The 27,886-nt window shown below is 38.2% G+C and overlaps 1 protein-coding gene across 1 annotated transcript; it reads left to right on the plus strand.

The window, feature by feature from the left end:
* Positions 1-1,269: 1,269 nt before the first annotated feature.
* On the plus strand, positions 1,270-27,634 carry LOC119265943. Its single transcript, XM_037546992.1, has 17 exons — positions 1,270-1,329; positions 1,525-1,816; positions 1,920-1,985; positions 3,127-3,378; positions 4,150-4,320; positions 4,439-4,669; positions 10,393-10,511; positions 15,934-15,973; positions 19,315-19,608; positions 20,937-21,005; positions 21,226-21,396; positions 21,511-21,741; positions 22,456-22,626; positions 22,741-22,971; positions 25,485-25,655; positions 25,770-26,000; positions 27,462-27,634. Exons 1-17 carry the CDS (start codon positions 1,270-1,272, stop codon positions 27,632-27,634), a joined length of 2,973 nt encoding a protein of 990 aa, XP_037402889.1.
* The last annotated feature ends 252 nt before the right edge of the window (positions 27,635-27,886 follow it).

Below are 27,886 nucleotides of genomic sequence, written 5' to 3' on the forward strand. Positions count from 1 at the left end.
TCATTTTGGACTGTGAAAATTACAAGTACAAAGGGCTTTAATATCTTTTATAGCTTTTCTTCCTTTGTAAGAGTTGTTATAATTAGTGTCCGATCCTCAGTCAGTGGCTTTGAGGAGCCCATGGCTGCTGTGAGCATAAGAGTGTGTTTGAAGGTTCAGCTCATTTACTACACTCTGGAATTATCCACACCTGACTGGGATCAAGGAGTATTGAATCAAAGCTCTTAAACCATTCAACAGATAACACTAATTTGCAAAACTGTGTCAAGTTTAAGTTTGTCATTCATGTGTTCACATTTGAAAGATACATTTAACATAACTTTTGAACAACGTTTCTCTGAGTTACAGTTGGTGGTCTCTTTTAAATATCATTGTATACATCAGATTTTCCAATGAAAAGTAACTTTGTTGAGTTATTAATGCTCCTTGTTTGTTCACATGTTTGACTGTTTCAAATGTTCTTAACTGCTTTTTGTAAAGAGCCATTATCAGTTATTTTTCCATCAATGAGCTTTTAGTACTGTGATTTTTTTTTCTATGGTTCTACATAGAAGCATTTTCTTTTCTAAAGAACCCCTAAAAGAACCACGTTTTTAGGAGTGTATAGTTCAGTTTTAAGCACGTTTAGTTGTTAAAATTGGCTGAAACTAAAATAGCAAATGTGCACATGCTTTGAGCTACTAAAAAAAACACAAACATAATGTTTACATTAAACGATGGAAGAAAAACCGACATACTGAAAACGTGTTTATTGATTTTAAGCTGATTAATGATCACTAAAGCTACACTTTAGAAAATAGACACATCTTGAAAACTTGTTTCAAGCTTTTTTACTTATAATTAAATCTGCATTTTAGAAAATGGAAACAATTTGACTTCTGATTTAAATGGCTTATTAAACTAAAATTCATGCTCAATAACCTGCATCACAAGTTTTAACAGTGTATTGTTTGTTGTGCATTATTACAATAGATGATGTAATTAGTGAGTTTCACATAACAGACTTCCTACTGTGTCCTAACACAGATTATAATGAGTAAAAATGAGTAAAACTGCAAATAAACCTAAGCTTAAGTGTCTAATATGAGTTCCATTGAACAAAGCTCAAGGCCTTAATGAAGCTCAGTGTCTGCTTTCTTTAAAATAAAGTGCTGTAACACTGACAAGCACTCATAGTTGTTGATATCGTATGTTTGCTGTCACTATTTTGTTCAGGATCAAAACATTTAGAGCAGTTTTATGGAGGCTTTTCTCATCTTATCAGTTAAAATGGCAGCATGTGGTTCTGCTATCAAACTGGACTATTATGACATCATTGGAACTCTGGATGTCACAGGCACCTGACAGAACTCTGGCACTGAGTCAAAATTCCGAAAAACACAGATTTCGGCCATTTTGTTCCTGAACATCGAACAACCAACAGCCAAAATGCTGCTCTGCTGCTTTTGTCGGCCACGAGTTGTGGATGATGAACCAAACGAAGAGCAACCACTTAAAAAAAGAAAATGGTTTAAGAAAGAGAAGAAGAAGAGAGGAGAGAAGAGGGGGAAGCTGGAGGAGCAACTTGAGAAGGAGGTGGAGGTGAAACAGACAAATGAGAACGGAAGGAAGGAAGTGGAGGAGGTGGCAGTTGAAGAGGTGAAGGCTGAAGAGGAGAAAAATGAGGTGGAGAAACAGCTTTTGCTGAAGGAGGTCAGCATTGAGTTAGTGAAGGAAGTGCGGATTGACCTCGAGAGAGGAACAGGGGAGCTGAAAGATGAGGAGACATCTCTGAAGGAGGAGCAGGTGGAGGAACCTGTCCCAGCTGATCCACTGGGTAAGTTCAGACAGGAACACATGAAGGAAACTAACAGACACAGTTCAGATTCAGTATTTAATGGTGGATAAAACAGCTGCTAAAACCTCGAGTATCCTTCCAGGTATCCGAGATGAATCCAGTGATGACTCTGCCAGTCAATCTGAGCTAGCTGGAACATGGATTGAAGGTAAAAAAACTTTCTCGTTACCTCAACACTCAATTCAGCCAAGAACTGTTTGGTGTCTGTGATTCACTTCTGTAATTTGGCTTTCTATAAGGAAACTTTTAGCCCACTACTTAGCACTGTCCAAACTGCCTGCCTAAACTGTGACACACTTGCTTCAACCCACATTGAGTTAAACGGGAATTTCACGGTTTTTTAAAATTGCAGCAATTTTTTTAAGATGTAAATATAGTCATTCAGAGTATTTTGATGTGAAATGATTCTTCGTAGACTTGCTTTGCAGGTAGGGATTTCTCAAAGTGGGAGTGATAGGAACCACACATCCAAATCTTTTAAGGCTTTTAATAGTTCCCTCACAGAAAGTTAGGACAGTGATTATGAATACCCGGCCTGATGTTTCAAACATCACTGTATGATCATTTTGAGAAAATACAGAAAACATGTTGAGTTTCACTTGTCATTTTTGATATTAAATAAAATGTTTATATATGTACTGCCAATATAGTGACCCGTGGTTCCCATCACCACCACTCAGGTATTGTTAATTGCTATGGTTGCTAGAATGTTGTTATAAGGTTTCTGTGTTGTTACAGGTGGTTGCAGTGGTGTTGCTAGGTAGTTGCTTTCGTGTCCCAGGGGGTTTTTAGGGTTTGACTAGCTGGTTTCTATGGTGTTCCATGTGGTTATAATGGTGTATCTTGGTAGACTTATTTTTCTCTGAGTGGTTTACTAGGGTATTGTGATCTGGTTGCTATGGTATGCAAGGTGGTTGCTAGGATGTTTTGTGGTACATTCTGTTGTGTCTCAGTAGGTTATTAGGATTGCAAAGTTGTTGCTATAGTACCCAAGGTGGTTGCTAGGGTGGTTCCAGGTGGTTTCTATGGTATCACAGGTGTTTTATAGGGTGTATTGTTTTGGTTTCAATGGTTTCTGTGGTCATTTTTAAGGTGTTGCCAAGTGGTTGCTATGGTATCTCTGGTCTCTAATGTGTTTGTATCATTGTAATATAAACGGGTACCCATACTTTTGCTTATATTCTGTATTGTGCTATTCTTTGGATCATTTCATCTTCAATATGGCTAATATATATTTTTCTTTTTTATTAATCTAGTAGTGTTAATCAAGTTGTTTTTCCTTCTATCAGAGCTGCTGATTGACGTTGAGACCATCTTCACAGCTCGTGAGAACATGGACAAACAGAATTCACTGGATGCTCACTGTCACAGCAAAGGTGGAGCTCCAGTGGAGGTGAAAGAAAGGAAGGAAATGGAGGAGATGAAAGTGTCAGAGGTGATGGTTCAAAAGGATCAGGAGAGAGTAAGAGAGGAACTGAAAGATGAGGAGATGTCTCTGAAGGAGGAGCAGGTGGAGGAACCTGTCCAAGCTGATCCACTGGGTAAGTTCAGCTAGGAACACTTGAGGGAAACCAGCAGACACAGTTCAGATTAAGTATTTAAAGGTGGATAAAACAGCAGCTAAAACCTTGAATAGGTATCAGAAATTAATCCAGTGACGACTCTGTCAGTGAATCGGAGCTGCACACTACAGCATGGTGTAAAGCTGAGAGTGAAGAATTTGATTCATTGTTTTTATCAGGCTATTAAAATTCTGTATATGTATATGTAGGATTACACAAGGAACAGGTAAAAATCATCAGGTCTGACTGACCTTGGTCATTGTAAGGAGAAAAATAACATATTAGATAAAATATGTGCTCTTTACTGATGTGAGTACTGCAGTAATAATGCTGATGTATATCACACTTCATAAATAGAAGAAAATTATAGCATAATTGGGATTTACGCCTCCTAGACTTGGTGTTGAACTTTCTGGCAAATGTGGGCAAACTGGAAGACAATGAGGTGAAATTAGCCTATTATAGCAATTTTAATATGTCTCCAAAACTCACTTCACCTGCTCAAACCACATCTGTGTTTTCATTAAAGTCGCACAGACTTATCAATGTGGTTTAGGACAGAGTATAAGTTACTGTGATATATGAAATGTTGTTGTGTGGTGGAACACCTCTGTATAAGACATGTTGTGCTGAATTCTCTTCATGTCACTTTCAGACACATCACACAGGCCATGATACTGATCATCTCATGTATGTCACATGTATTCAAATGAATGAAATTGGTGTATAATTAAGATTTACTCCTCCTAGACCTGCTGTTGAACACAGTTCTGGCCAACAGTCTGAGCAAACTGGAGGAGAAGGAGACAACAGCCATCAGCACACACTTTAAGAACAGTGGTGATGCTCAACATCAGGACTATGAGCTGCTGCTCATGAAGCTGAAGAGGAAATGGACTAGAATATTTTCAGAAATGAATAGTATGTGATAAATACTTTATTAATTGCTTAATTTTTTATGGGAAACATGACATTTCTCATGTATTGTTATTATTTACTTAATGGAGTCCATTGTATCTTCTGCTTTGCTGTGTTGTAGCTGTGACGATGCCTCTGGTCCATCCTCCGACCTCGAGCCTCCACAATGATACCCCAGTAGACCTCGATCTCCATCTGAACACCACAGTGGACTCCACCCTGAAAGAGGAGCTGAAACAGATGGATATGAAGAGGAAGTGGATGAAACGACTGAGGGAGAGGGAGGAGCTAAAGAACCTGACTGACAGTTCTGATGAAAGGCCAGCAGATGTCAGCCACACTGAGAAAAGTGGTGAGAAATAGAGGCATTGAGAGTTTAGAGCATAAAATCGCTAGAAAATGTGAAATTAGCCTATTATAGCAGGCCTAAGTACTGCTAATGTGTATAGGCATGTATTGTATAGAAGGACATTATAACACTGTAAAAGCCTCATTATGCCTTATGAAGGCAGTAGTTTTTAATTAACTAGTTTTTAATTACTAAATTATAAAAGAATAAAATAGCGTGAGTTAAGAATTCCCAAGGGCTCTTTTATCTGTGTACTTAAGATCATAATGTTTTGCACCTCTTACAAGTTCACTGTTTGACTTTATTAAGGTAGTAACTAATGAACCATGTCAAAAACTTTCAAATAGTTTGTTGCTCATTATTACATTATTAGGCAGGAACAACAGCACATAAAATATTTTCCAAAGCATCATTACAGCTCTAATTAAGCTCTATAGAGATAGCAGCTGCAAGCTAACTGGCTGCTCATTACTATGACATAGAAAACACGTCTAAGATTATATAACTCAATGCGATTCAAGAGACTCCAGTGGTGTAAAGTAAATAAAATAACTTAAAGTAATTAAAAATAAAAGCAACATCAGTTTATCAGTCATTCTTGCATGATCACTTTGTTAATTCAAGTAGATTAACATCAATTCTTACGTTGTCAATGTTACAGTATTAATATATTTATCGCCTTATGTATATCACTTGCATTCAAATGAGCAAAATTGATGGTTAATTGGGATTTTCTCCTCCTAGACCTGCTGTTGCCCACCAATCCCCCCATCAATTTGAGCAAACTGGAGGACAATGAGGCGTCAGCCATCAGCTCCCACTTAAAGAACAGTGGCCAAGCTCAGTATCAGGATTATGAGCTACTGCTGATGAAAATGAAGAAGAAATGGGCCAGAATATTCTCAGAAACGAGAGGTTTGTCATTAATACTTTATTAATTACATGATTACATGAAGCAGGAATCTTCTTATGTATTGATTTTATTTATTTAATGGAGTCCATTGTATCTTCTGCTTTGGTGTGTTGTAGCTGTGAAGAGGCCTCTGGTCCATCCTCCGACCTCCAGCCTCCACAATGATACCCCAGTAGACCTCGATCTCCATCTGAACACCACAGTGGACTCCACCCTGAAAGAGGAGCTGAAACAGATGGATATGAAGAGGAAGTGGATGAAACGACTGAGGGAGAGGGAGGAGCTAAAGAACCTGACTGACAGTTCTGATGAAAGGCCAGCAGATGTCAGCAACACTGAGAAAAGTGGTGAGAAATAGAGTCATTGAGAGTTTTGAGCATAAGACAGCTAGAAAATGTGAAATTAGCCTATTATAGCAGGCCTAAGGACTGCTAATGTGTATAGGCATGTATTGTATAGAAGGACATTATTACATTGTAAAAGCCTCATTATGCCTTATGAAGGCAGTAGTTTTTAATTATCTAGTTTTTATTTACTAAATTATAAAAGAATAAAATAGCGTGAGTTAAGAATTCCCAAGGGCACTTTTATCTGTGTACTTAAGATCATTAAGTTTTGCACGTCTTCCAAGTTCACTGTTTGACTTTATTAAAAAACTTTCAAATAGTTTGTTCCTCATTATTACATTATTAGGCAGGAACAACAGCACATTAAATATTTTCCAAAGCATCATTACTGCGCTAATTAAGCTCTATAGAGATAGCAGCTGCAAGCTAACTGGCTGCTCATTACTATCACATAGAAAACACGTCTAAAATTATATAACTCAATGCTATTCAAGAGACTCCAGTGGTGTAAAGTAAATAAAATAACTTAAAGTAATTAAAAATAAAAGCAACATCAGTTTATCAGTCAGTCTTGCATGATCACTTTGTTAATTCAAGTAGATTAACATCAATTCTTACGGTGTCAATGTTACAGTATTAATATATTTATCGCTTTATGTATATCACTTGCAGTCAAATGAGCAAAATTGATGCTTAATTGGGATTTTGTCCTCCTAGACCTGCTGTTGCCCACAAATCCCCCCATCAATTTGAGCAAACTGGAGGACAAGGAGGCGTCAGCCATCAGCTCCCACTTAAAGAACAGTGGCCAAGCTCAGTATCAGGATTATGAGCTACTGCAGATGAAAATGAAAAGGAAATGGGCCGGAATATTCTCAGAAACGAGGGGTTTGTCATTAATACTTTATTAATTACATGATTACATGAAGCAGGAAACTTCTCATGTATTGTTTTTATTTACTTAATGGAGTCCATTGTATCTTCTGCTTTGGTGTGTTGTAGCTGTGAAGAGGCCTCTGGTCCATCCTCCGACCTCCAGCCTCCACAATGATACCCCAGTAGACCTGCATCTCCATCTGAACACCACAGTGGACTCCACTCTGAAAGAGGAGCTGAAACAGATGGATATGAAGAGGAAGTGGATGAAACGACTGAGGGAGAGGGAGGAGCTAAAGAACCTGACTGACAGTTCTGATGAAAGGCCGTCAGATGTCAGCCACACTGAGAAAAGTGGTGAGAAATAGAGTCATTGAGAGTTTTGGAGCATAACACAGCTGGAAAATGTGAAATTAGCCTATTATAGGAGGCCTAAGGACTGCTAATGTGTATAGGCATGTATTCTATAGGAGGACATTATATCACTGTTTTCAAGCCTCATCAGGCCTTATCAAGGCAGATATAGCCAATTAACTACATGCTAATTACTACATTACAAAGCATCAAATGGAGAGTTAAGAATTCCAAAGGGGTCTTTTGCTCATTGCTATGATGTAGAATACACAAATAAAATAGCTTATTTGACTATATTCATGGCATAATGATGTAGTAATTAGCTTTCAGTTAATAACCAACTACTGGCTTGTTAAGGCTTACTAAGGTCATTAGGTGGTCTGGAAAATGTTTACTTCACCCCAGTTATTGTTTCTTAGTAATGTATTAATTAGCAGCCAGTTAATTAATAGCTACTGGATGCTCATTATTGCACTTTTAAAGAACTGAATGATTGAAAAATGAAATGTACACAATTTTCCACTAAGCACAGATGTAGTGGATCAGCCGAGGCATGTTTGGTGTCTATATTAGCTTCTTTACTTTAGTGCTGGAGTTGCAAGTTTACTATTGCTAATAAACACTAGAAGTCAATAATCACTGAAATTTTAATATGTCTCCAAAACTCACTTCACCTGCTCAAACCACATCTGTGTTTTCATTAAAGTCACACAGACTCATCAAAGTGGTTTAGGACAGAGTACAAGTTACTGTGATGTATGAAATGTTGTTGTGTGGTGGACCACCTCTGTATAAGACATGTTGTGCTGAATTCTGGCTCCCCTGCCGAAATTGACTTCATGTCACTTTCAGACACATCACACAGGCCTATAGACGCTAAATCACATGCGCAATATGTTATTTCTATTTATGAATGCTACATGGTCAGATTTGTTCCTTCTTTAAGCAAAATATTTACTTTTCTGTTCAGCTTGGAAGATCACTGCTGCATGTAAGGCATCTGAGCAGGCAATTCAAGAGACTTTGTTATGGAGTAAAGGTGAGGGTGATATAATGAAATAACTTAAAGTAATTAACAATTAAAGCAAACTCAGTTTATGTCAGTCTTCCACGATCACTCTGGTAATTCAAGTAGAAGTATATCAATTACTATAATTATAATTATATCAGTGTTACAGTATTAATACTGATCATCTCATGCATGTCACATGCATTCAAATGAATGAAATTGGTGTATAATTAAGATTTACTCCTCCTAGACCTGCTGTTGAACACAGTTCTGGCCAACAGTCTGAGCAAACTGAAGGAGAAGGAGGCAACAGCCATCAGCACATACTTTAAGAACAGTGGTGATGCTCAACATCAGGACTATGAGCTGCTGCTCATGAAGCTGAAGAGGAAATGGGCCAGAATATTTTCAGAAATTAATGGTATGTTATAAATACTTTATTAATTGCTCAATATTTTTATGTGAAACATGAAATTTCTCATGTATTGTTGTTATTTACTTAATGGAGTCCATTGTATCTTCTGCTTTGCTGTGTTGTAGCTGTGAAGAGGCCTCTGGTCCATCCTCCGACCTCCAGCCTCCGCAATGATACCCCAGTAGACCTCGATCTCCATCTGAACACCACAGTGGACTCCACCCTGAAAGAGGAGCTGAAACAGATGGATATGAAGAGGAAGTGGATGAAACGACTGAGGGAGAGGGAGGAGCTAAAGAACCTGACCGACAGTTCTGATGAAAGGCCAGCAGATGTCAGCAACACTGAGAAAAGTGGTGAGAAATAGAGTCATTGAGAGTTTTGAGCATAACACAGCTAGAAAATGTGAAATTAGCCTATTACAGCAGGCCTAAGGACTGCTAATGTGTATAGGCATGTATTGTATAGAAGGACATTATATCACTCTTTTCAAGCCTCATCAGGCCTTATCAAGGCAGATATTGCCACTTAACTGTTTGCTAATTAGTACATTATAAAGCATCAAATGGAGAGTTACGAATTCCAAAGGGGTCTTTTGCTCATTGCTATGATGTAGAATACACAAATAAAATTGCTTATTTGACTATATTCATGGCATAATGATGTAGTAATTAGCTTTCAGTTAATAACCAATTACTGGCTTGTTAAGGCTCAATAAGATCATTACAGGTCATCTGGAAATTGTTTACTTCACCCCAGTTATTGTTGATTTAACAGGTACTGGATGCTCATTACTACATTTGTAAAGGAATAAATGGTCAAAAACTGAAATGTACACAATTTTCAATGTACAGCAGATGTAGCTGATGAGCCGAGACATTTTGGTCTCCAAATTTTGCGTTTTTAGCACTGGAGTCATGAGTGTAACATTGACAGCAAGCACTAGAAGACAATAGTCACCCATATCCTCTCTGTATATGTCTGTACATATATTCAGCCTGCTAAAACCACATCTGACTCTTTATTAAAGTGGCAAATACATGTCCATGTGCTGCAGGACACAGTATGTCTTACTCTGATCTATGAAACGTCATTGTGCAGCTGAACACTTTTCTGTAAATAATGTGCTGATTTCTGCATTACCTGCAGAATTTGACTTCACCACACTTACACACATCACACAGGCCTATAGACACTAGATCACATTCTTAATGTGTGGTTTCTATTTATGAATGCTATATTGTGAGATTTCTTCCATTTTTAAGCAAAACATTTACTTTTCTGTCCAGCTTGCAAAACCCCTGCTGCATGTAAGGCATCTGAAGAGATTGCAGCGTTGTGTAAAAGTGAGGATGAAAGAAAAACAAATGAAAGCATTTAACAATAAAAGTCAAATCAGTTTATCAATCAGACTTGTAAGATCACTTTCTTCAAGTAGAGTTTCACAAATTCATGACAACTAACATTAAATCTAAATTTACAGTGTATGATACACAAATAATTTACTCTGGAAAATGTTAATTAAACTTCAAAAAGCTTATAAAGGTTTAAAAACTTTATCTGCCTTTAATAAGTGCTCTATAAAGCCATTTTAATGTCAGCATATACTGAAGTGTTGCCAGCTATAGGTTACTCAAAACACGTTCTCTAATACTCAGTTTTAGTCAGGACATAAAATAATTACTGAATATTTGATATTTTATTTGTTGATTGTTGATCAGATTCTGAAAGCAAGCAAGCAGGATGTGATGAGCACCTACAGAGTTTGTATTTTTAAGTTTGTGTTTTCTTCTTTGCTGTTTTGTTCTGTAGTTCAGTCTCCGCCTCTACACCCACCACGGACCACCCCTCCTAATGTACACTCACCAGTGAAGGGACACAAACAGATGAAGAGGCACCTGAATAAAACCAGCACTTGCTCTCAGGAACAGGTTCATGCAAAGAAGGCCCAGAGAAAACGGAGCAAAAAAAATCTGACGTAGATGTACAAAACGTCAGGATGACAGACAGAAGCCACCAATAAGCATCACAAAAACAAAAAAAAACCTTACATGTTTACACATTTTTACACATTTACATATTTTTACACATTCACACATTTTTACACATTTACATATTTTTACACATTTACACATTTACATATTTTTACATATTTACACATTTTTACATATATACACATTTTTACACGTTTACATATTTGTACATATTTACACGTTTTTACACATTTACATATTTTTACATATTTACACATTTTTACACATTTACATATTTTTACACATTTACATATTTTTACACATTTACATATTTTCTTCTTTATCTTCTTTACTCTTTTTACATACTTTATATACTTCACATACTTTTTACATTTTTGTGCTTTTTACTGTTTTTCTTGTTGTTTAAATGTAGTACTTTATGTGTTTTTTGCTAATAGTTAATAAAATGTTTAAGAATTGTTGAAATACATTTTGTCTCAGATTTGTGTTCATTGCACAAGATCCTTGTAAAAAGTCATCATTTAAAGAGCAATATGCAAGATAATGCAACCCACTGTAAATAAATAAAGGGCAATAGGTCACACTTTATTTGGAAGGTCACCTATAGATGCTCTACAGCTATTTAAATCATTAACAAACTTTCTGGTGATCCTCAGTTGATTATCATCAACATTAAGGTTAGGGTTAGGTTTTGCCTTAAGGTTAAGTTTAGGGTTAGGTTTAGGGTTTAGGGTTATATTTAATACACTCTTCCACACTGAACCTCAAGTTCAGTTGAATTTAATGGATATTTATGTGGATGTTATTGAGAGGCAGACTGAGCATTTACAAAGCATCTACAGAGAACCATCGAAGTAACATTCAGCTTCAAGTTCAGTGGCGTGTAATGACTATTCAGTTGAATTTTACTTAAATATTTGCTATTCATTTACAAAGACTCCACAGTGGACCATCCAAATCAATAAAGGACAATATGTCACTAGAAATTTGTGGTGTCCACTCCTATCGTAAGAAACGAGGAAATTCCCTCCTCCTTCCTAAAACTGTCTAGCTGGGGGTGGGACCTTCAACATGACTCACAATGCTGCTTCTTTTTCCTCTAATTTTGCACTGATCGTGGATAATTATAGATTATTTATCTCTAATATTTGAGTATTTGTGTGTTGCTTATAAACTTGCCTCAGTGCATCACCAGGAGTCAGAAGTGCCGGTGGTTTAGTGACTTTGCTAAGCTAACGCTAGCCTCTAGCGCAGATGAGGACATTTAAGCAACAGTAACTAGAGCTAACAGCTCTACATGCAGAGTCACAGGTGTACTTGCTCAGATGTTTCTTCTCTGAATTTGCGGCTTCATTGGACCTGCACTTATTCAAACTGTAACATTCTAGGCTCCTGCTAATTGCTACCTGCCACCGCTACCTCTAAAATAATCAACTCCATAAGTCATATATCACTATTCATAACCTACAGGAATCAAATGCTGCCAATCATACACCAATAAGATGTGAATTCATGTCATAATTCATGCTCAATAATTTCTATAATGATTTTTAACAAAGTTTATTGTGAATTATTGCAGCTTATTTCGCAATTATAAGTTATTTTCACATAAAAGAGCTCCAAATGTGTACTAATACAGGTTATAATTATAGAGATTCAGATTCAGATTCAGATTCCTTTATTGATCCCAGGGGGAAATTGCAGTTGTTACAGTTGCAGCCATTTATGTAAAAATAAACACTTTACTAATAATTTAAGACAATATAGAGAATTTACAGTATGTACACCAGATTTAAGTACTTAAGAATATAGTAAGGAGGCGGTGATTGTGATAGTAATGTGAAACATCAGGTATAAAGCAGTTACAATTATTTAAATTATTTAAATTAAGTTAGTGTCCCTCTGAGTTATTGCACACACAATTGTTATTATTGCACATATGAAGAGTTTCGTATTGAGTTTGTGAATCACACACTGAGGGAGGAGTAAGAATGACTTCCTGTGGCGCTCTGTGGTGCATTTTGGTAGAGTGAGTCTTGAGCTGAATGAGCTCTTGTGTCTCATCACTGTGTCGTAGAGTGGGTGGGAGCCATTGTTCATAATGGCCCGCAGCTTAGACAGCGTCCTCCTCTCCGACACTGCCTTCAGCGAGTCCAGCTCCACACCCACAACATCGCCGGCCTTGCGGATCAATTTGTTGAGTCTGTTGGCATCTGCCACCTTCATCCTGCTTCCCCAGCATGCAACAGCATAGAGGATAGCACTCACCACCACAGACTCATAGAAGATCCTGAGCATAGTCCGGTAGATGTTGAAGGACCTCAGGCGCCTCAGAAAATAGAGACGACTTTGGCCCTTCCTGTAGAGGTCGTCAGTGTTCTTAGCCCAGTCCAGTTTATTGTCAATATACACATCCAGATATTTGTAATCATCCACAGTGTCCACACTGACCTCACTGATGGACACAGGGGTCACCGATGCCTTGTCCCTCCTCAGGTCCACCACCAGTTCCTTTGTCTTTGTCACATTGAGCTGCAGATGGTTCCGCTCGCACCATGCGACAAAGTCCTTCACCGTCGCCCTGTACTCATCCTCTTCACCCTTGTTGATACATCCAACTATTGCAGAGTCGTCAGAAAACTTCTGAAGGTGGCAGGTCTCTGTGCAGTAGCTGAAGTCCGTGGTGTAGAGGGTGAAGAGGAAGGGAGAGAGGACAGTACCTTGTGGGACTCCAGTGTTGCTGACCACTCTGTCCAACACACAGTGCTGCAGGCGTACGTACTGTGGTCTGCCAGTCAGGTAGTCAACAATCCAGGCCACAAGGGTGGCATCTACCTGCATCACTGTGAGCTTATCACCCAGAAGAGCGGGCCAGACGGTGTAAAATGCGCTGGAGAAGTCAAAAAACATGACCCTCACAGAGCTGGCTGGCTTATCCAGGTGAGCATAAACTCGGTTCAGCAGATAGATGATGGCGTCTTCAACTCCCAGGCGGGGCTGATAGGCAAACTGGAGGGGATCTAGAAAAGGCTGGACTATCGTCGGAGCTGATCCAAGACGAGCCTCTCCATGGTCTTCATGACATGAGACGTCAGTGCCACTGGCCTGTAGTCCTTGGCGTCACTGGGGCGTGGCGTCTTTGGGACAGGAACAATGCAGGATGTCTTCCACATCATGGGGACCCTCTGGAGACTCAGGCTTAAGTTGAAGACATGATGTGATGAACATGTTTGTAGTGTCTAATCAATTTTTTTTCTGGAAAAAAAAAACAGGATCTTAAACTTCCAGTATGTGCTCCTTGATAATGTGTAAATGCTGTTAATTTTTGCTGCACTTTTGCAGGACATATTTATTCCAGTGTCATATGATATTATATAGAATGGCAAGAACACACTTATTGTCCAAATAAATGGATTTAAAGGATTGTCTTATGTGCCATGATTTAGGATTTTTTTATACCTAAGTTTGGGGATGGCGAAGTAAATCTTTGAAGTAAATCGAGGTTGATTTTGGTGTTTGTTCTGAATCATTATCTGGTTCTAACTACTTTGCTCAAGGTTCTTCATGGACTCTGTCACATTTGCTTTCATGTGATGTTGATATTTAGGAGAATTTTTTCTTCCCTCTATCCCTGCAACATTTCCCTTGCCCCTGGCTGCCATATAACATCATAGCATAATAGATCCAGTCCCATGCATACAGTTAGCAAGGTGTTCTTTTCATCAAATCCTGTTCTGTAAACATACCTTTGGTTACTGTATCCAAATAGTAAAATGTTTGCTTCATTAGACCACAGGACTTGATCTGAAGTGCCTCTGGCTAAGTGTAGTGTTGCGTTCTTTACACATTGACTTTTGCGATGAGCTCCTTATCATCACAGTTAAGGTTTAAGCTCTGATTACCTTTCCATGTAGATGACATTTGTCTAATAACACTGCACTGTGGGCGAGTGCATACCTATGCCTGTGCCAGTCATTCCTTTCAATAGGTCCTTTGTAGTGATGTGTGCATATTTGACCAGTCTAAGAGCAAATCTTTTCTTTTGTCTTTCAGATCTTGAGAAACTTCTTGACGTCATTTTGGACTGTGAAGATTACAAGTACAAAGGGCTTTAATATCTTTTATAGTTTTTTCTTCCTTTGTTATAATTAGTGTCCGATCCTCAGTCAGTGGTGTTAACGGAGTTAACGGAGCAGCTACAGAGGAGAAATTGCGACAAAACCCTCGGTAATACCCTACCATACCTAAGAAACATCTCAGTTCCCGTCTGGTAGTAGGAACAGGAAAACTCACCACTGCACTGACCTTCTCGTTCAGTGGACAGACCTTTCCTTGACCAACTTGTTTACCCAAGTAGGTCACAGTAGCCTGAGCAAATTCACATTCAGCCAAATTTAAGGTCAAGTTTGCCTTTGCTAAATGGGTAAAAACAGACCACAAAGACGTGACTCTCCCAATCATGGGAATACACAACAATGTCATCAAGATAAGCTTTACAATTTGGTACATCAGAAAAGATGGTATTTACCAACCTCTGGAATGTAGCTGGTGCATTTTTAAGACCTAAAGCCATCACTGTATACTGTAAAAATGCATCAGGAGTGACAAAAGCAGATAGTTCAGCAGCTCTAGGGGTTAAAGGAACTTGCCAGTACCCTTTTAAAAGATCCAACTTGGAAATAAAATGTGCAGAACCAATATTATCAATGCAGTCATCTATGCGTGGAAGAGGAAAGGAATCAGGCACAGTGATTGCGTTTAATCTACGGTAATCTGTGCACAACCTGTAAGTGCCATCAGGCTTAGGTACTAACAAGCATGGTGAACTCCATGGGCTGCTACTAGGTACTGCTAAGCCATGTTTCAGCAAGTAGTCTACCTCCCTCTTCATGATTTCCCGTTTCTGAGCATTTACACGGTATGCATGCTGTTTCAAAGGTTTTTCAGTAACTACCTTGATGTCATGTTGAAGAACAGAGGTTTGCTTCGGTACATCACCAAGTATAGTAGGAAACTCTCTTATTAGTGCTATAACACCTGCACGTTGCGGGCCAGGTAAATGTCTAACCAGGGATGAGTGTTCACAATCTAACTGCGCCAACATTCAGAATTTGTTAATCTTGCTTCCAACTGAGAAGCAGCACGCAAAACAAATTCTTCTTTTTCCAAAACGGGGCCATTTTCCACCGTAGAAGCTAAAGCTACAGGCAATTCCACCAATTCAAGAGGTTTACTGCAAGTAGGCAGCCGCTCATAGTAAGGTTTAATCATGTTCACATGACAAATCCTATACTTACGTCTGCGGTCTGGAGTTTTTATTTGGTAGTCAAGATCACCCACCCTCTTTTCTATCACATAGGGTCCAGCAAAACTGGAAGACATGGAAGAGGCAGGAGAAGGTAAAAGCAGTAGAACTTTATCGCCAGGATTAAAATGGCGAATAACAGCCTTTTTATCAAAGCAACATTTCATCTTGGCTTGGGACTGGCACAACATCTCTTTTGCCAAATCACATGCACGATGCCACCGTTCACGAAAAGAGCTGGTAAAATCAAAGACATGTTTACTCACAGGAGCCTGTTCTGACTGAAACATCTCCTTTAACACTTTCATTGGGCCTCGTACAGAATGTCCAAAAACCAACTCTACAGGGGAAAACCCTAAAGACTCCTGCTTGGCTTCTCTTGCAGCAAAAAGAACAAAAGGTACACCTTCATCCCATTCTCGTCCACTATCTAAACAATACTTCCTCAACATACTTTTCAACGACTGATGAAAACGTTCCAAAGCCCCCTGTGACTCTGGATGGTATGGACTAGACATTTCATGTTTGATCCCCAACATTTTGGAAACCTGAGTAAAAAGTTTTGAGGTAAAATTTGAACCTTGATCAGTTTGTACAACTTTTGGAAGACCAAAAGTAGTGAAAAATTTAAGCAAGGCTTTGACAATAGTTTGGCTTGTTATTTTCCTTAAAGGAAGAGCTTCAGGAAAGCGTGTGTCAGCACACAAGATGGTTAAAAGAAACTGATTTCCCATTTTTGTTTTGGGCAAAGGGCCAACACAATCTATTAAAACCCTCTCAAATGGCTCACCAGTCACTGGAATTGGTTGTAAAGGTGCTGGCGGAACAGGCTGATTTGGTTTTCCTATCTTTTGACAAGTATCACAAGAACGACAAAAGGCCACGACATCTTTTCGCAAACCAGGCCAAAAAAAATGTTTTAAAATCCTAGCATGAGTTTTGGTAATACCTAAATGACCAGACCAAGGATGATCATGAGCAACACTCAAGACCAAAGAACGAAAATCAGACGGCACTACAATTTGAAACACAGCATTTTCATAACTGGTAACTGAGACCCACTTACGCATCAATAGGCAGTCTTCCAAAAAGAATGCTACCTGTTTGTCTCCCAATTCATCCGAGTTACACACAGACTGAAAACACTTGTTTAAACTGGCATCCTGCTTTTGTGCAGAAATGAATTCTTCCCTGGTAAATTTGCCTTTAGACAAGGTTGACTCAAACAAGTTTCTCTCTTCTACAGTGGAAGAATGTGGAGAAGACATCACTGATACATCTGGTAAAAATGTTTCTGATAAGTCAACAGGCTCATCTTCACCTCTAGCAAGCTTTTGAGACCTTGTAACTGCACAAGCAGGAAATATACTTCCATCAGTGACTTCACACTGAGCTTCTAGCGATCCTGAAACTACTAAAACAGGGACAACTTTTCCTCCTGCCAAATCATTCCCCAAAATTACATCAACACCCTTTACAGGCAACATGTTTCTAACTCCTACCTTAACATCACCACTTACAAGATCTGATTGCAAAGTAACAGTGTGTAAAGGTACCCGCACATAACTCATCTCAATCCCTTGACAAAGTGCATAAGATCCACTAAAAGACTTTTCAGACAAGGGCACTACACCTTCACGAATAAAAGACTGTGCTGCACCATTATCACGTAAAATGACCACAGGGTAGACTCTCTCAGACTCTGGCACAGATATTGAGCCATTCAAAATAAAAGGATGATAACATTCATCAGGAGATTCAACAGATTCAGCAGACATGCTCTGAATGAACCCTACACTCTTTGCTTGCCCAGTTGACTGTTTACCTTGTCTTTCCTGTCTCTCCTGTTTTCGTTTGAGACTAATACAATCCGCAATTTTATGACCCAGATTGTTGCAAAAATAACACTCCACCGGCTCAGACCTCCCCTTTTCTCTAATATTTCGCGGAGGGGACCTTTGACCATGTTTTAGTGCACCTGAAGGCCGAACTATGAAGCTATTCTTATGGGTCAAGACAAACTCATCAGCTAAAACGGCAGCTTGAGACAAAGTACTCACCTTGCTCTCATTGTGTGGGGGGGTGCTGGAGCCTATCCCAGCAGTCCTCGGCCAGAAGGCAGGATACACCCTGGACAGGTCGCCAGTCCATCGCAGGGCAGACAGACAGACACTCACACCTAGGGGCAATTTAGCATGTCCAATTGGCCTGACTGCATGTCTTTGGCCTGTGGGAGGAAACCGGAGAACCTGGAGGAAACCCACACAGACACGGGGAGAACACACAAACTGCACACAGAGATGACCCCGATCATCCAGCCAGGGAATCGAACCCAGGCCCTCCTCACTGTGAGGCGACAGCACTACCCACCACGCCATCGTGCCGCCTTGCAAAGAGCCATTATCAGTTATTTTTCCATCAATGAGCTTCTAGTTCTGTGATTTTTTTTTCTATCGTTCTACATAGAAGCATTTTCTTTACTAAAGAACCCCTAAAAGAACCACGTTTTTAGGAGTGTATGGTTCAGTTTTAAGCACATTTAGTTGTTAAAATTGGCTGAAACTAAAATAGCAAATGTGCACATGCTTTGAGCTACTAAAAAAACATAATGTTTACATTAAACGATGGAAGAAAAACTGACATACTGAAAACGTGTTTATTGATTTTAAGCTGATTAATGATCACTAAAGCTACACTTTAGAAAATGGACACATCTTGAAACACTGAAAACTTGTTTCAAGCTTTTTTACTTATAATTAAGTCTGCATTTTAGAAAATGGAAACAATTTGAGTTCTAATTTAAATGGCTTATTAAACTAAAATTCATGCTCAATAACCTGCATCACAAGTTTTAACAGTGTATTGTTTGTTGTGCATTATTACAATAGATGATGTAATTAGTGAGTTTCACATAACAGACTTCCTACTGTGTCCTAACACAGATTATAATGAGTAAAAATGAGTAGAACTGCAAATAAACCTAAGCTTAAGTGTCTAATATGAGTTCCATTGAACAAAGCTCAAGGCCTTAATGAAGCTCAGTGTTTGCTTTCTTTAAAATAAAGTGCTGTAACACTGACAAGCGCTCATAGTTGTTGATATCGTATGTTTGCTGTCACTATTTTGCTCAGTATCAAAACATTTAGAGCAGTTTTATGGAGGCTTTTCTCATCTTATGAGTTAAAATGGCAGCATGTGGTTCTGCTATCAAACTGGACTATTATGACATCATTGGAACTCTGGATGTCACAGGCACCTGACAGAACTCTGGCACTGAGTCAAAATTCCGAAAAACACAGATTTCGGCCATTTTGTTCCTGAACATCGAGCAAACAAGAGCCAAAATGCTGCTCTGCTGCTTTTGTCGGCCACGAGTTGTGGATGATGAACCAAACGAAGAGCAACCACTTAAAAAAAGAAAATGGTTTAAGAAAGAGAAGAAGAGAGGAAAGAAGAGGGGGAAGCAGGAGGAGCAACTTAAGAAGGAGGTGGAGGTGAAACAGACAAATGAGAATGGAAGGAAGGAAGTGGAGGAGGTGGCAGTTGAAGAGGTGAAGGCTGAAAAGGAGAAAAATGAGGTGGAGAAACAGCTTTTGCTGAAGGAGGTCAGCATTGAGTTAGTGAAGGAAGTGCGGATTGACCTCGAGAGAGGAACAGGGGAGCTGAAAGATGAGGAGACATCTCTGAAGGAGGAGCAGGTGGAGGAACCTGTCCAAGCTGATCCACTGGGTAAGTTCAGCTAGGAACACTTGAGGGAAACCAGCAGACACAGTTCAGATTAAGTATTTAAAGGTGGATAAAACAGCAGCTAAAACCTTGAATAGGTATCAGAAATTAATCCAGTGACGACTCTGTCAGTGAATCGGAGCTGCACACTACAGCATGGTGTAAAGCTGAGAGTGAAGAATTTGATTCATTGTTTTTATCAGGCTATTAAAATTCTGTATATGTATATGTAGGATTACACAAGGAACAGGTAAAAATCATCAGTTCTGACTGACCTTGGTCATTGTAAGAAGACTTAAAGGAGAAAAATAACATATTAGATAAAATATGTGCTCTTTACTGATGTGAGTACTGCAGTATTAATGCTGATGTATATCACACTTCATAAATAGAAAAAAATTATAGCATAATTGGGATTTACGCCTCTTAGACTTGGTGTTGAACTTTCTGGCAAAAGTGGCCAAACTGGAAGACAATGAGGTGAAATTAGCCTATTATAGCAGGCCTAAGGACTGCTAATGTGTATAGGCATGTATTCTATAGGAGGACATTATATCACTCTATTCAAGCCTCATCAGGCCTTATCAAGGCAGATATTGGTAATTAACTACTTGCTAATTATTACATTACAAAGCATCAAATGGAGAGTTAAGAATTCCAAAGGGGTCTTTTGCTCATTGCTATGATGTAGAATACACAAATAAAATTGCTTATTTGACTATATTCATGGCATAATGATGTAGTAATTAGCTTTCAGTTAATAACCAACTACTGGCTTGTTAAGGCTTACTAAGGTCATTAGGTTAATTAATAGCTACTGGATGCTCATTAATGCACTTTTAAAGAACTGAATGATTGAAAAATGAAATGTACACAATTTTCCACTAAGCACAGATGTAGTGGATCAGCCGAGGCATGTTTGGTGTCTATATTAGCTTCTTTACTTTAGTGCTGGAGTTGCAAGCTTACTATTGCTAATAAACACTAGAAGTCAATAATCACTGAATTTTAATATGTCTCCAAAACTCACTTCACCTGCTCAAACCACATCTGTGTTTTCATTAAAGTCGCACAGACTTATCAATGTGGTTTAGGACAGAGTATAAGTTACTGTGATGTATGAAATGTTGTTGTGTGGTGGAACACCTCTGTATAAGACATGTTGTGCTGAATTCTGGCTCCCCTGCCGAAATTGACTTCATGTCACTTTCAGACACATCACACAGGCCTATAGAAGCTAAATCACATTCACAATATGTTATTTCTATTTATGAATGCTACATGGTCAGATTTGTTCCTTCTTTAAGCAAAATATTTACTTTTCTGTTCAGCTTGCAAGACCACTGCTGCATGTAAGGCATCTGAGCAGGCAATTAAAGAGACTTTGTTATGGAGTAAAGGTGAGGGTGATATAATGAAATAACTAAAAGTAATTAACAATTAAAGCAAAATCAGTTTATGTCAGTCTTCCACGATCACTCTGGTAATTCAAGTAGAAGTATATCAATTACTATAATTATAATTATATCAGTGTTACAGTATTAATACTGATCATCTCATGCATGTCACATGCATTCAAATGAATGAAATTGGTGTATAATTAAGATTTACTCCTCCTAGACCTGCTGTTGAACACAGTTCTGGCCAACAGTCTGAGCAAACTGGAGGAGAAGGAGGCAACAGCCATCAGCACACACTTTAAGAACAGTGGTGATGCTCAACATCAGGAGTATGAGCTGCTGCTCATGAAGCTGAAGAGGAAATGGGCCGGAATATTCTCAGAAACGAGTGGTTTGTCATTAATACTTTATTAATTACATGATTACATGAAACATGAATCTTCTTATGTATTGTTTTTATTTACTTAATGGAGTCCATTGTATCTTCTGCTTTGTTGTGTTTTAGCTGTGAAGAGGCCTCTGGTCCATCCTCCGACCTCCAGCCTCCACAATGATGCCCCAGTAGACATGCATCTCCATCTGAACACCACAGTGGACTCCACCCTGAAAGAGGAGCTGAAACAGATGGATATGAAGAGGAAGTGGATGAAACGACTGAGGGAGAGGGAGGAGCTAAAGAACCTGACTGACAGTTCTGATGAAAGGCCAGCAGATGTCAGCCACACTGAGAAAAGTGGTGAGAAATAGAGTCATTGAGAGTTTTGAGCATAAAATCGCTAGAAAATGTGAAATTAGCCTATTATAGCAGGCCTAAGGACTGCTAATGTGTATAGGCATGTATTGTATAGAAGGACATTATAACACTGTAAAAGCCTCATTATGCCTTATGAAGGCAGTAGTTTTTAATTAACTAGTTTTTAATTACTAAATTATAAAGCATAAAATAGTGTGAGTTAAGAATTCCCAAGGGCTCTTTTATCTGTGTACTTAAGATCATAATGTTTTGCACCTCTTACAAGTTCACTGTTTGACATTATTAAAAAACTTTCAAATAGTTTGTTGCTCATTATTACATTATTAGGCAGGAACAACAGCACATTAAATATTTTCCAAAGCATCATTACAGCTCTAATTAAGCTCTATAGAGACAGCAGCTGCAAGCTAACTGGCTGCTCATTACTACGACATAGAAAACACGTCTAAAATTATATAACTCAATGCGATTCAAGAGACTCCAGTGGTGTAAAGTAAATAAAATAACAAAGTAATTAACAATAAAAGCAACATCAGTTTGTCAGTCATTCTTGCATGATCACTTTGTTAATTCAAGTAGATTAACATCAATTCTTATGGTGTCAATGTTACAGTATTAGTATAATTATCGCCTTATGTATATCACTTGCATTCAAATGAGCAAAATTGATGCTTAATTGGGATTTCCTCCTCCTAGACCTGCTGTTGCCCACAAATCCCCCCATCAATTTGAGCAAACTGGAGGACAAGGAGGCGTCAGCCATCAGCTCCCACTTAAAGAAAAGTGGCCAAGCTCAGTATCAGGATTATGAGCTACTGCTGATGAAAATGAAGAAGAAATGGGCCGGAATATTCTCAGAAACGAGAGGTTTGTCATTAATACTTTATTAATTACATGATTACATGAAGCAGGAAACTTCTTATGTATTGTTTTTATTTACTTAATGGAGTCCATTGTATCTTCTGCTTTGGTGTGTTGTAGCTGTGAAGAGGCCTCTGGTCCATCCTCCGACCTCCAGCCTCCACAATGATACCCCAGTAGACCTGCATCTCCATCTAAACACCACAGTGGACTCCACCCTGAAAAAGGAGCTGAAACAGATGGATATGAAGAGGAAGTGGATGAAACGACTGAGGGAGAGGGAGGAGCTAAAGAACCTGACTGACAGTTCTGATGAAAGGCCAGCAGATGTCAGCCACACTGAGAAAAGTGGTGAGAAATAGAGTCATTGAGAGTTTTGAGCAGAACACAGCTAGAAAATGTGAAATTAGCCTATTATAGCAGGCCTAAGGACTGCTAATGTGTATAGGCATGTATTCTATAGGAGGACATTATATCACTCTATTCAAGCCTCATCAGGCCTTATCAAGGCAGATATTGCCAATTAACTGTTTGCTAATTAGTACATTATAAAGCATCAAATGGATAGTTACGAATTCCAAAGGGGTCTTTTGCTCATTGCTATGATGTAGAATACACAAATAAAATTGCTTATTTGACTGTATTCATGGTATAATGATGTAGTAATTAGCTTTCAGTTAATAACCAACTACTGGCTTGTTAAGGCTTACTAAGGTCATTAGGTGGTCTGGAAAATGTTTACTTCACCCCAGTTATTGTTTCTTAGTAATGTATTAATTAGCAGCCAGTTAATTAATAGCTACTGGATGCTCATTAATTCACTTTTAAAGAACTGAATGATTGAAAAATGAAATGTACACAATTTTCCACTAAGCACAGATGTAGTGGATCAGCCGAGGCATGTTTGGTGTCTATATTTGCTCCTTTAGTTTAGTGCTGGAGTTGCAAGTTTACTATTGCTAATAAACACTAGAAGTCAATAATCACTGAATTTTAATATGTCTCCAAAACTCACTTCACCTGCTCAAACCACATCTGTGTTTTCATTAAAGTCGCACAGACTTATCAGTGTGGTTTAGGACAGAGTATAAGTTACTGTGATGTATGAAATGTTGTTGTGTGGTGGACCACCTCTGTATAAGACATGTTGTGCTGAATTCTGGCTCCCCTGCCGAAATTGACTTCATGTCACTTTCAGACACATCACACAGGCCTATAGAAGCTAAATCACATGCGCAATATGTTATTTCTATTTATGAATGCTACATGGTCAGATTTGTTCCTTCTTTAAGCAAAATATTTACTTTTCTGTTCAGCTTGCAAGACCACTGCTGCATGTAAGGCATCTGAGCAGGCAATTCAAGAGACTTTGTTATGGTGTAAAGGTGAGGGTGATATAATGAAATAACTAAAAGTAATTAACAATTAAAGCAAAATCAGTTTATGTCAGTCTTCCACGATCACTCTAGTAATTCAAGTAGAAGTATATCAATTACTATAATTATAATTATATCAATGTTACAGTATTAATACTGATCATCTCATGTGTGTCACATGCATTCAAATGAATGAAATTGGTGTATAATTAAGATTTACTCCTCCTAGACCTGCTGTTAAACACAGTTCTGGCCAACAGTCTGAGCAAACTGGAGGAGAAGGAGACAACAGCCATCAGCACACACTTTAAGAACAGTGGTGATGCTCAACATCAGGACTATGAGCTGCTGCTCATGAAGCTGAAGATGAAATGGACTAGAATATTTTCAGAAATGAATAGTATGTGATAAATACTTTATTAATTGCTTAATTTTTTATGTGAAACATGAAATTTCCCATATATTGTTATTATTTACTTAATGGAGTCCATTGTATTTTCTCATTTTTTGTGTTGTAGCTGTGAGTAGACCTCTGATCCATCCTCCGACCTCCAGCCTCCACAATGATACCCCAGTAGACCTGTATCTCCATCTGAACACCACAGTGGTCTCCACCCTGAAAGAGGAGCTGAAACAGATGGATATGAAGAGGAAGTGGATGAAACGACTGAGGGAGAGGGAGGAGCTAAAGAACCTGACTGACAGTTCTGATGAAAGGCCGGCAGATGTCAGCCACACTGAGAAAAGTGGTGAGAAATAGAGTCATTGAGAGTTTGGAGCATAACACAGCTAGAAAATGTGAAATTAACCTATTATAGCAGGCCTAAGGACTGCTAATGTGTATAGGCATGTATTGTATAGAAGGACATTATAACACTGTAAAAGCCTCATTATGCCTTATGAAGGCAGTAGTTTTTAATTAACTAGTTTTTAATTACTAAATTATAAAAGAATAAAATAGCGTCAGTTAAGAATTCCCAAGGGTTCTTTTATCTGTGTACTTAAGATCATAATGTTTTGCACCTCTTACAAGTTCACTGTTTGACTTTATTAAGGTAGTAACTAATGAACCATGTCAAAAACTTTCAAATACTTTGTTGCTCATTATTACATTATTAGGCAAGAACAACAGCACATTAAATATTTTCCAAAGCATCATTACAGCTCTAATTAAGCTCTATAGAGATAGCAGCTGCAAGCTAACTGGCTGCTCATTACTATGACATAGAAAACACGTCTAAAATTATATAACTCAATGTGATTCAAGAGACTACAGTGGTGTAAAGTAAATAAAATAACTTAAAGTAATTAACAATAAAAGCAACATCAGTTTATCAGTCATTCTTGCATGATCACTTTGTTAATTCAAGTAGACGGACATCAATTCTTACGGTGTCCATGTTACAGTATTAATATTTATCGCCTTATGTATATCACTTGCATTCAAATGAGCAACATTGATGCTTAATTGGGATTTTCTCCTCCTAGACCTGCTGTTGCCCACAAATCCCCCCATCAATTTGAGCAAACTGGAGGACAAGGAGGCGTCAGCCATCAGCTCCCACTTAAAGAACAGTGGCCAAGCTCAGTATCAGGATTATGAGCTACTGCTGATGAAAATGAAGAGGAAATGGGCCGGAATATTCTCAGAAACGAGGGGTTTGTCATTAATACTTTATTAATTACATGATTACATGAAGCAGGAAACTTCTTATGTATTGATTTTATTTACTTAATGGAGTCCATTGTATCTTCTGCTTTGGTGTGTTGTAGCTGTGAAGAGGCCTCTGGTCCATCCTCCGACCTCCAGCCTCCACAATGATACCCCAGTAGACCTGCATCTCCATCTGAACACCACAGTGGACTCCACCCTGAAAGAGGAGCTGAAACAGATGGATATGAAGAGGAAGTGGATGAAACGACTGAGGGAGAGGGAGGAGCTAAAGAACCTGACTGACAGTTCTGATGAAAGGCCAGCAGATGTCAGCCACACTGAGAAAAGTGGTGAGAAATAGAGTCATTGAGAGTTTTGAGCATAAAATCGCTAGAAAATGTGAAATTAACCTATTATAGCAGGACTAAGGACTGCTAATGTGTATAGGCATGTATTCTATAGGAGGACATTATATCACTCTATTCAAGCCTCATCAGGCCTTATCAAGGCAGATATTGCCAATTAACTGTTTGCTAATTAGTACATTATAAAGCATCAAATGGAGAGTTAAGAATTCCAAAGGGGTCTTTTGCTCATTGCTATGATGTAGAATACACAAATAAAATTGCTTATTTGACTATATTCATGGTATAATGATGTAGTAATTAGCTTTCAGTTAATAACCAATTACTGGCTTGTTAAGGTTCAATAAGATCATTACAGGTCATCTGGAAAATGTTTACTTCAGCCCAGTTATTGTTGATTTAACAGGTACTGGATGCTCATTACTACATTTGTAAAGGAATAAATGGTCAAAAACTGAAATGTACACAATTTTCAATGTACAGCAGATGTAGCTGATGAGCCGAGACATTTTGGTCTCCAAATTTTGCGTTTTTAGCACTGGAGTCATGAGTGTAACATTGACAGCAAGCACTAGAAGACAATAGTCACCCATATCCTCTCTGTATATGTCTGTACATATATTCAGCCTGCTAAAACCACATCTGACTCTTTATTAAAGTGGCAAATACATGTCCATGTGCTGCAGGACACAGTATGTCTTACTCTGATCTATGAAACGTCATTGTGCAGCTGAACACTTTTCTGTAAATAATGTGCTGATTTCTGCATTACCTGCAGAATTTGACTTCACCACACTTACACACATCACACAGGCCTATAGACACTAGATCACATTCTTAATGTGTGGTTTCTATTTATGAATGCTATATTGTGAGATTTCTTCCATTTTTAAGCAAAACATTTACTTTTCTGTCCAGCTTGCAAAACCCCTGCTGCATGTAAGGCATCTGAAGAGATTGCAGCGTTGTGTAAAAGTGAGGATGAAAGAAAAACAAATGAAAGCATTTAACAATAAAAGTCCAATCAGTTTATCAATCAGACTTGTAAGATCACTTTCTTCAAGTAGAGTTTCACAAATTCATGACAACTAACATTAAATCTAAATTTACAGTGTATGATACACAAATACATTTACTCTGGAAAATGTTAATTAAACTTCAAAAAGCTTATAAAGGTTTAAAAACTTTATCTGCCTTTAATAAGTGCTCTATAAAGCCATTTTAATGTACATGTGCATATACTGAAGTGTTGCCAGCTATAGGTTACTCAAAACACGTTCTCTAATACTCAGTTTTAGTCAGGACATAAAATAATTACTGAATATTTGATATTTTATTTGTTGATTGTTGATCAGATTCTGAAAGCAAGCAAGCAGGATGTGATGAGCACCTACAGAGTTTGTATTTTTAAGTTTGTGTTTTCTTCTTTGCTGTTTTGTTCTGTAGTTCAGTCTCTGCCTCTACACCCACCACGGACCACCCCTCCTAATGTACACTCACCAGTGAAGGGACACAAACAGATGAGCTGGAAGAGGCACCTGAATAAAACCAGCACTTGCTCTCAGGAACAGGTTCATGCAAAGAAGGCCCAGAGAAAACGGAGCAAAAATCTGACGTAGATGTACAAAACGTCAGGATGACAGACAGAACCCACCAATAAGCATCCCAAAAAAAAAAAAAAAACTTTACATGTTTACACATTTTTACACATTTACATATTTTTACACATTTACATATTTGTACATATTTACATATTTTTACACATTTACATATTTTTACACATTTACATATTTTTACATATTTACACATTTTTACACATTTACATATTTTTACATATTTACACATTTTACACATTTACATATTTTTACATA

Source organism: Pygocentrus nattereri, chromosome 18 (assembly GCF_015220715.1).
Source record: "Pygocentrus nattereri isolate fPygNat1 chromosome 18, fPygNat1.pri, whole genome shotgun sequence".
Classification (NCBI taxonomy): domain Eukaryota; kingdom Metazoa; phylum Chordata; class Actinopteri; order Characiformes; family Serrasalmidae; genus Pygocentrus; species Pygocentrus nattereri.

Bases quoted from the DNA above. Each gene is read 5' to 3' on its own strand.
- LOC119265943 (XM_037546992.1), top strand. From the start codon at position 1,270: ATGGCAGCATGTGGTTCTGCTATCAAACTGGACTATTATGACATCATT. The intron at 1,986-3,126 runs GTAAAAAAACTT...TCCTTCTATCAG, and splicing joins AGCTGGAACATGGATTGAAG to AGCTGCTGATTGACGTTGAG. The intron at 4,321-4,438 runs GTATGTGATAAA...GCTGTGTTGTAG, and splicing joins AATATTTTCAGAAATGAATA to CTGTGACGATGCCTCTGGTC.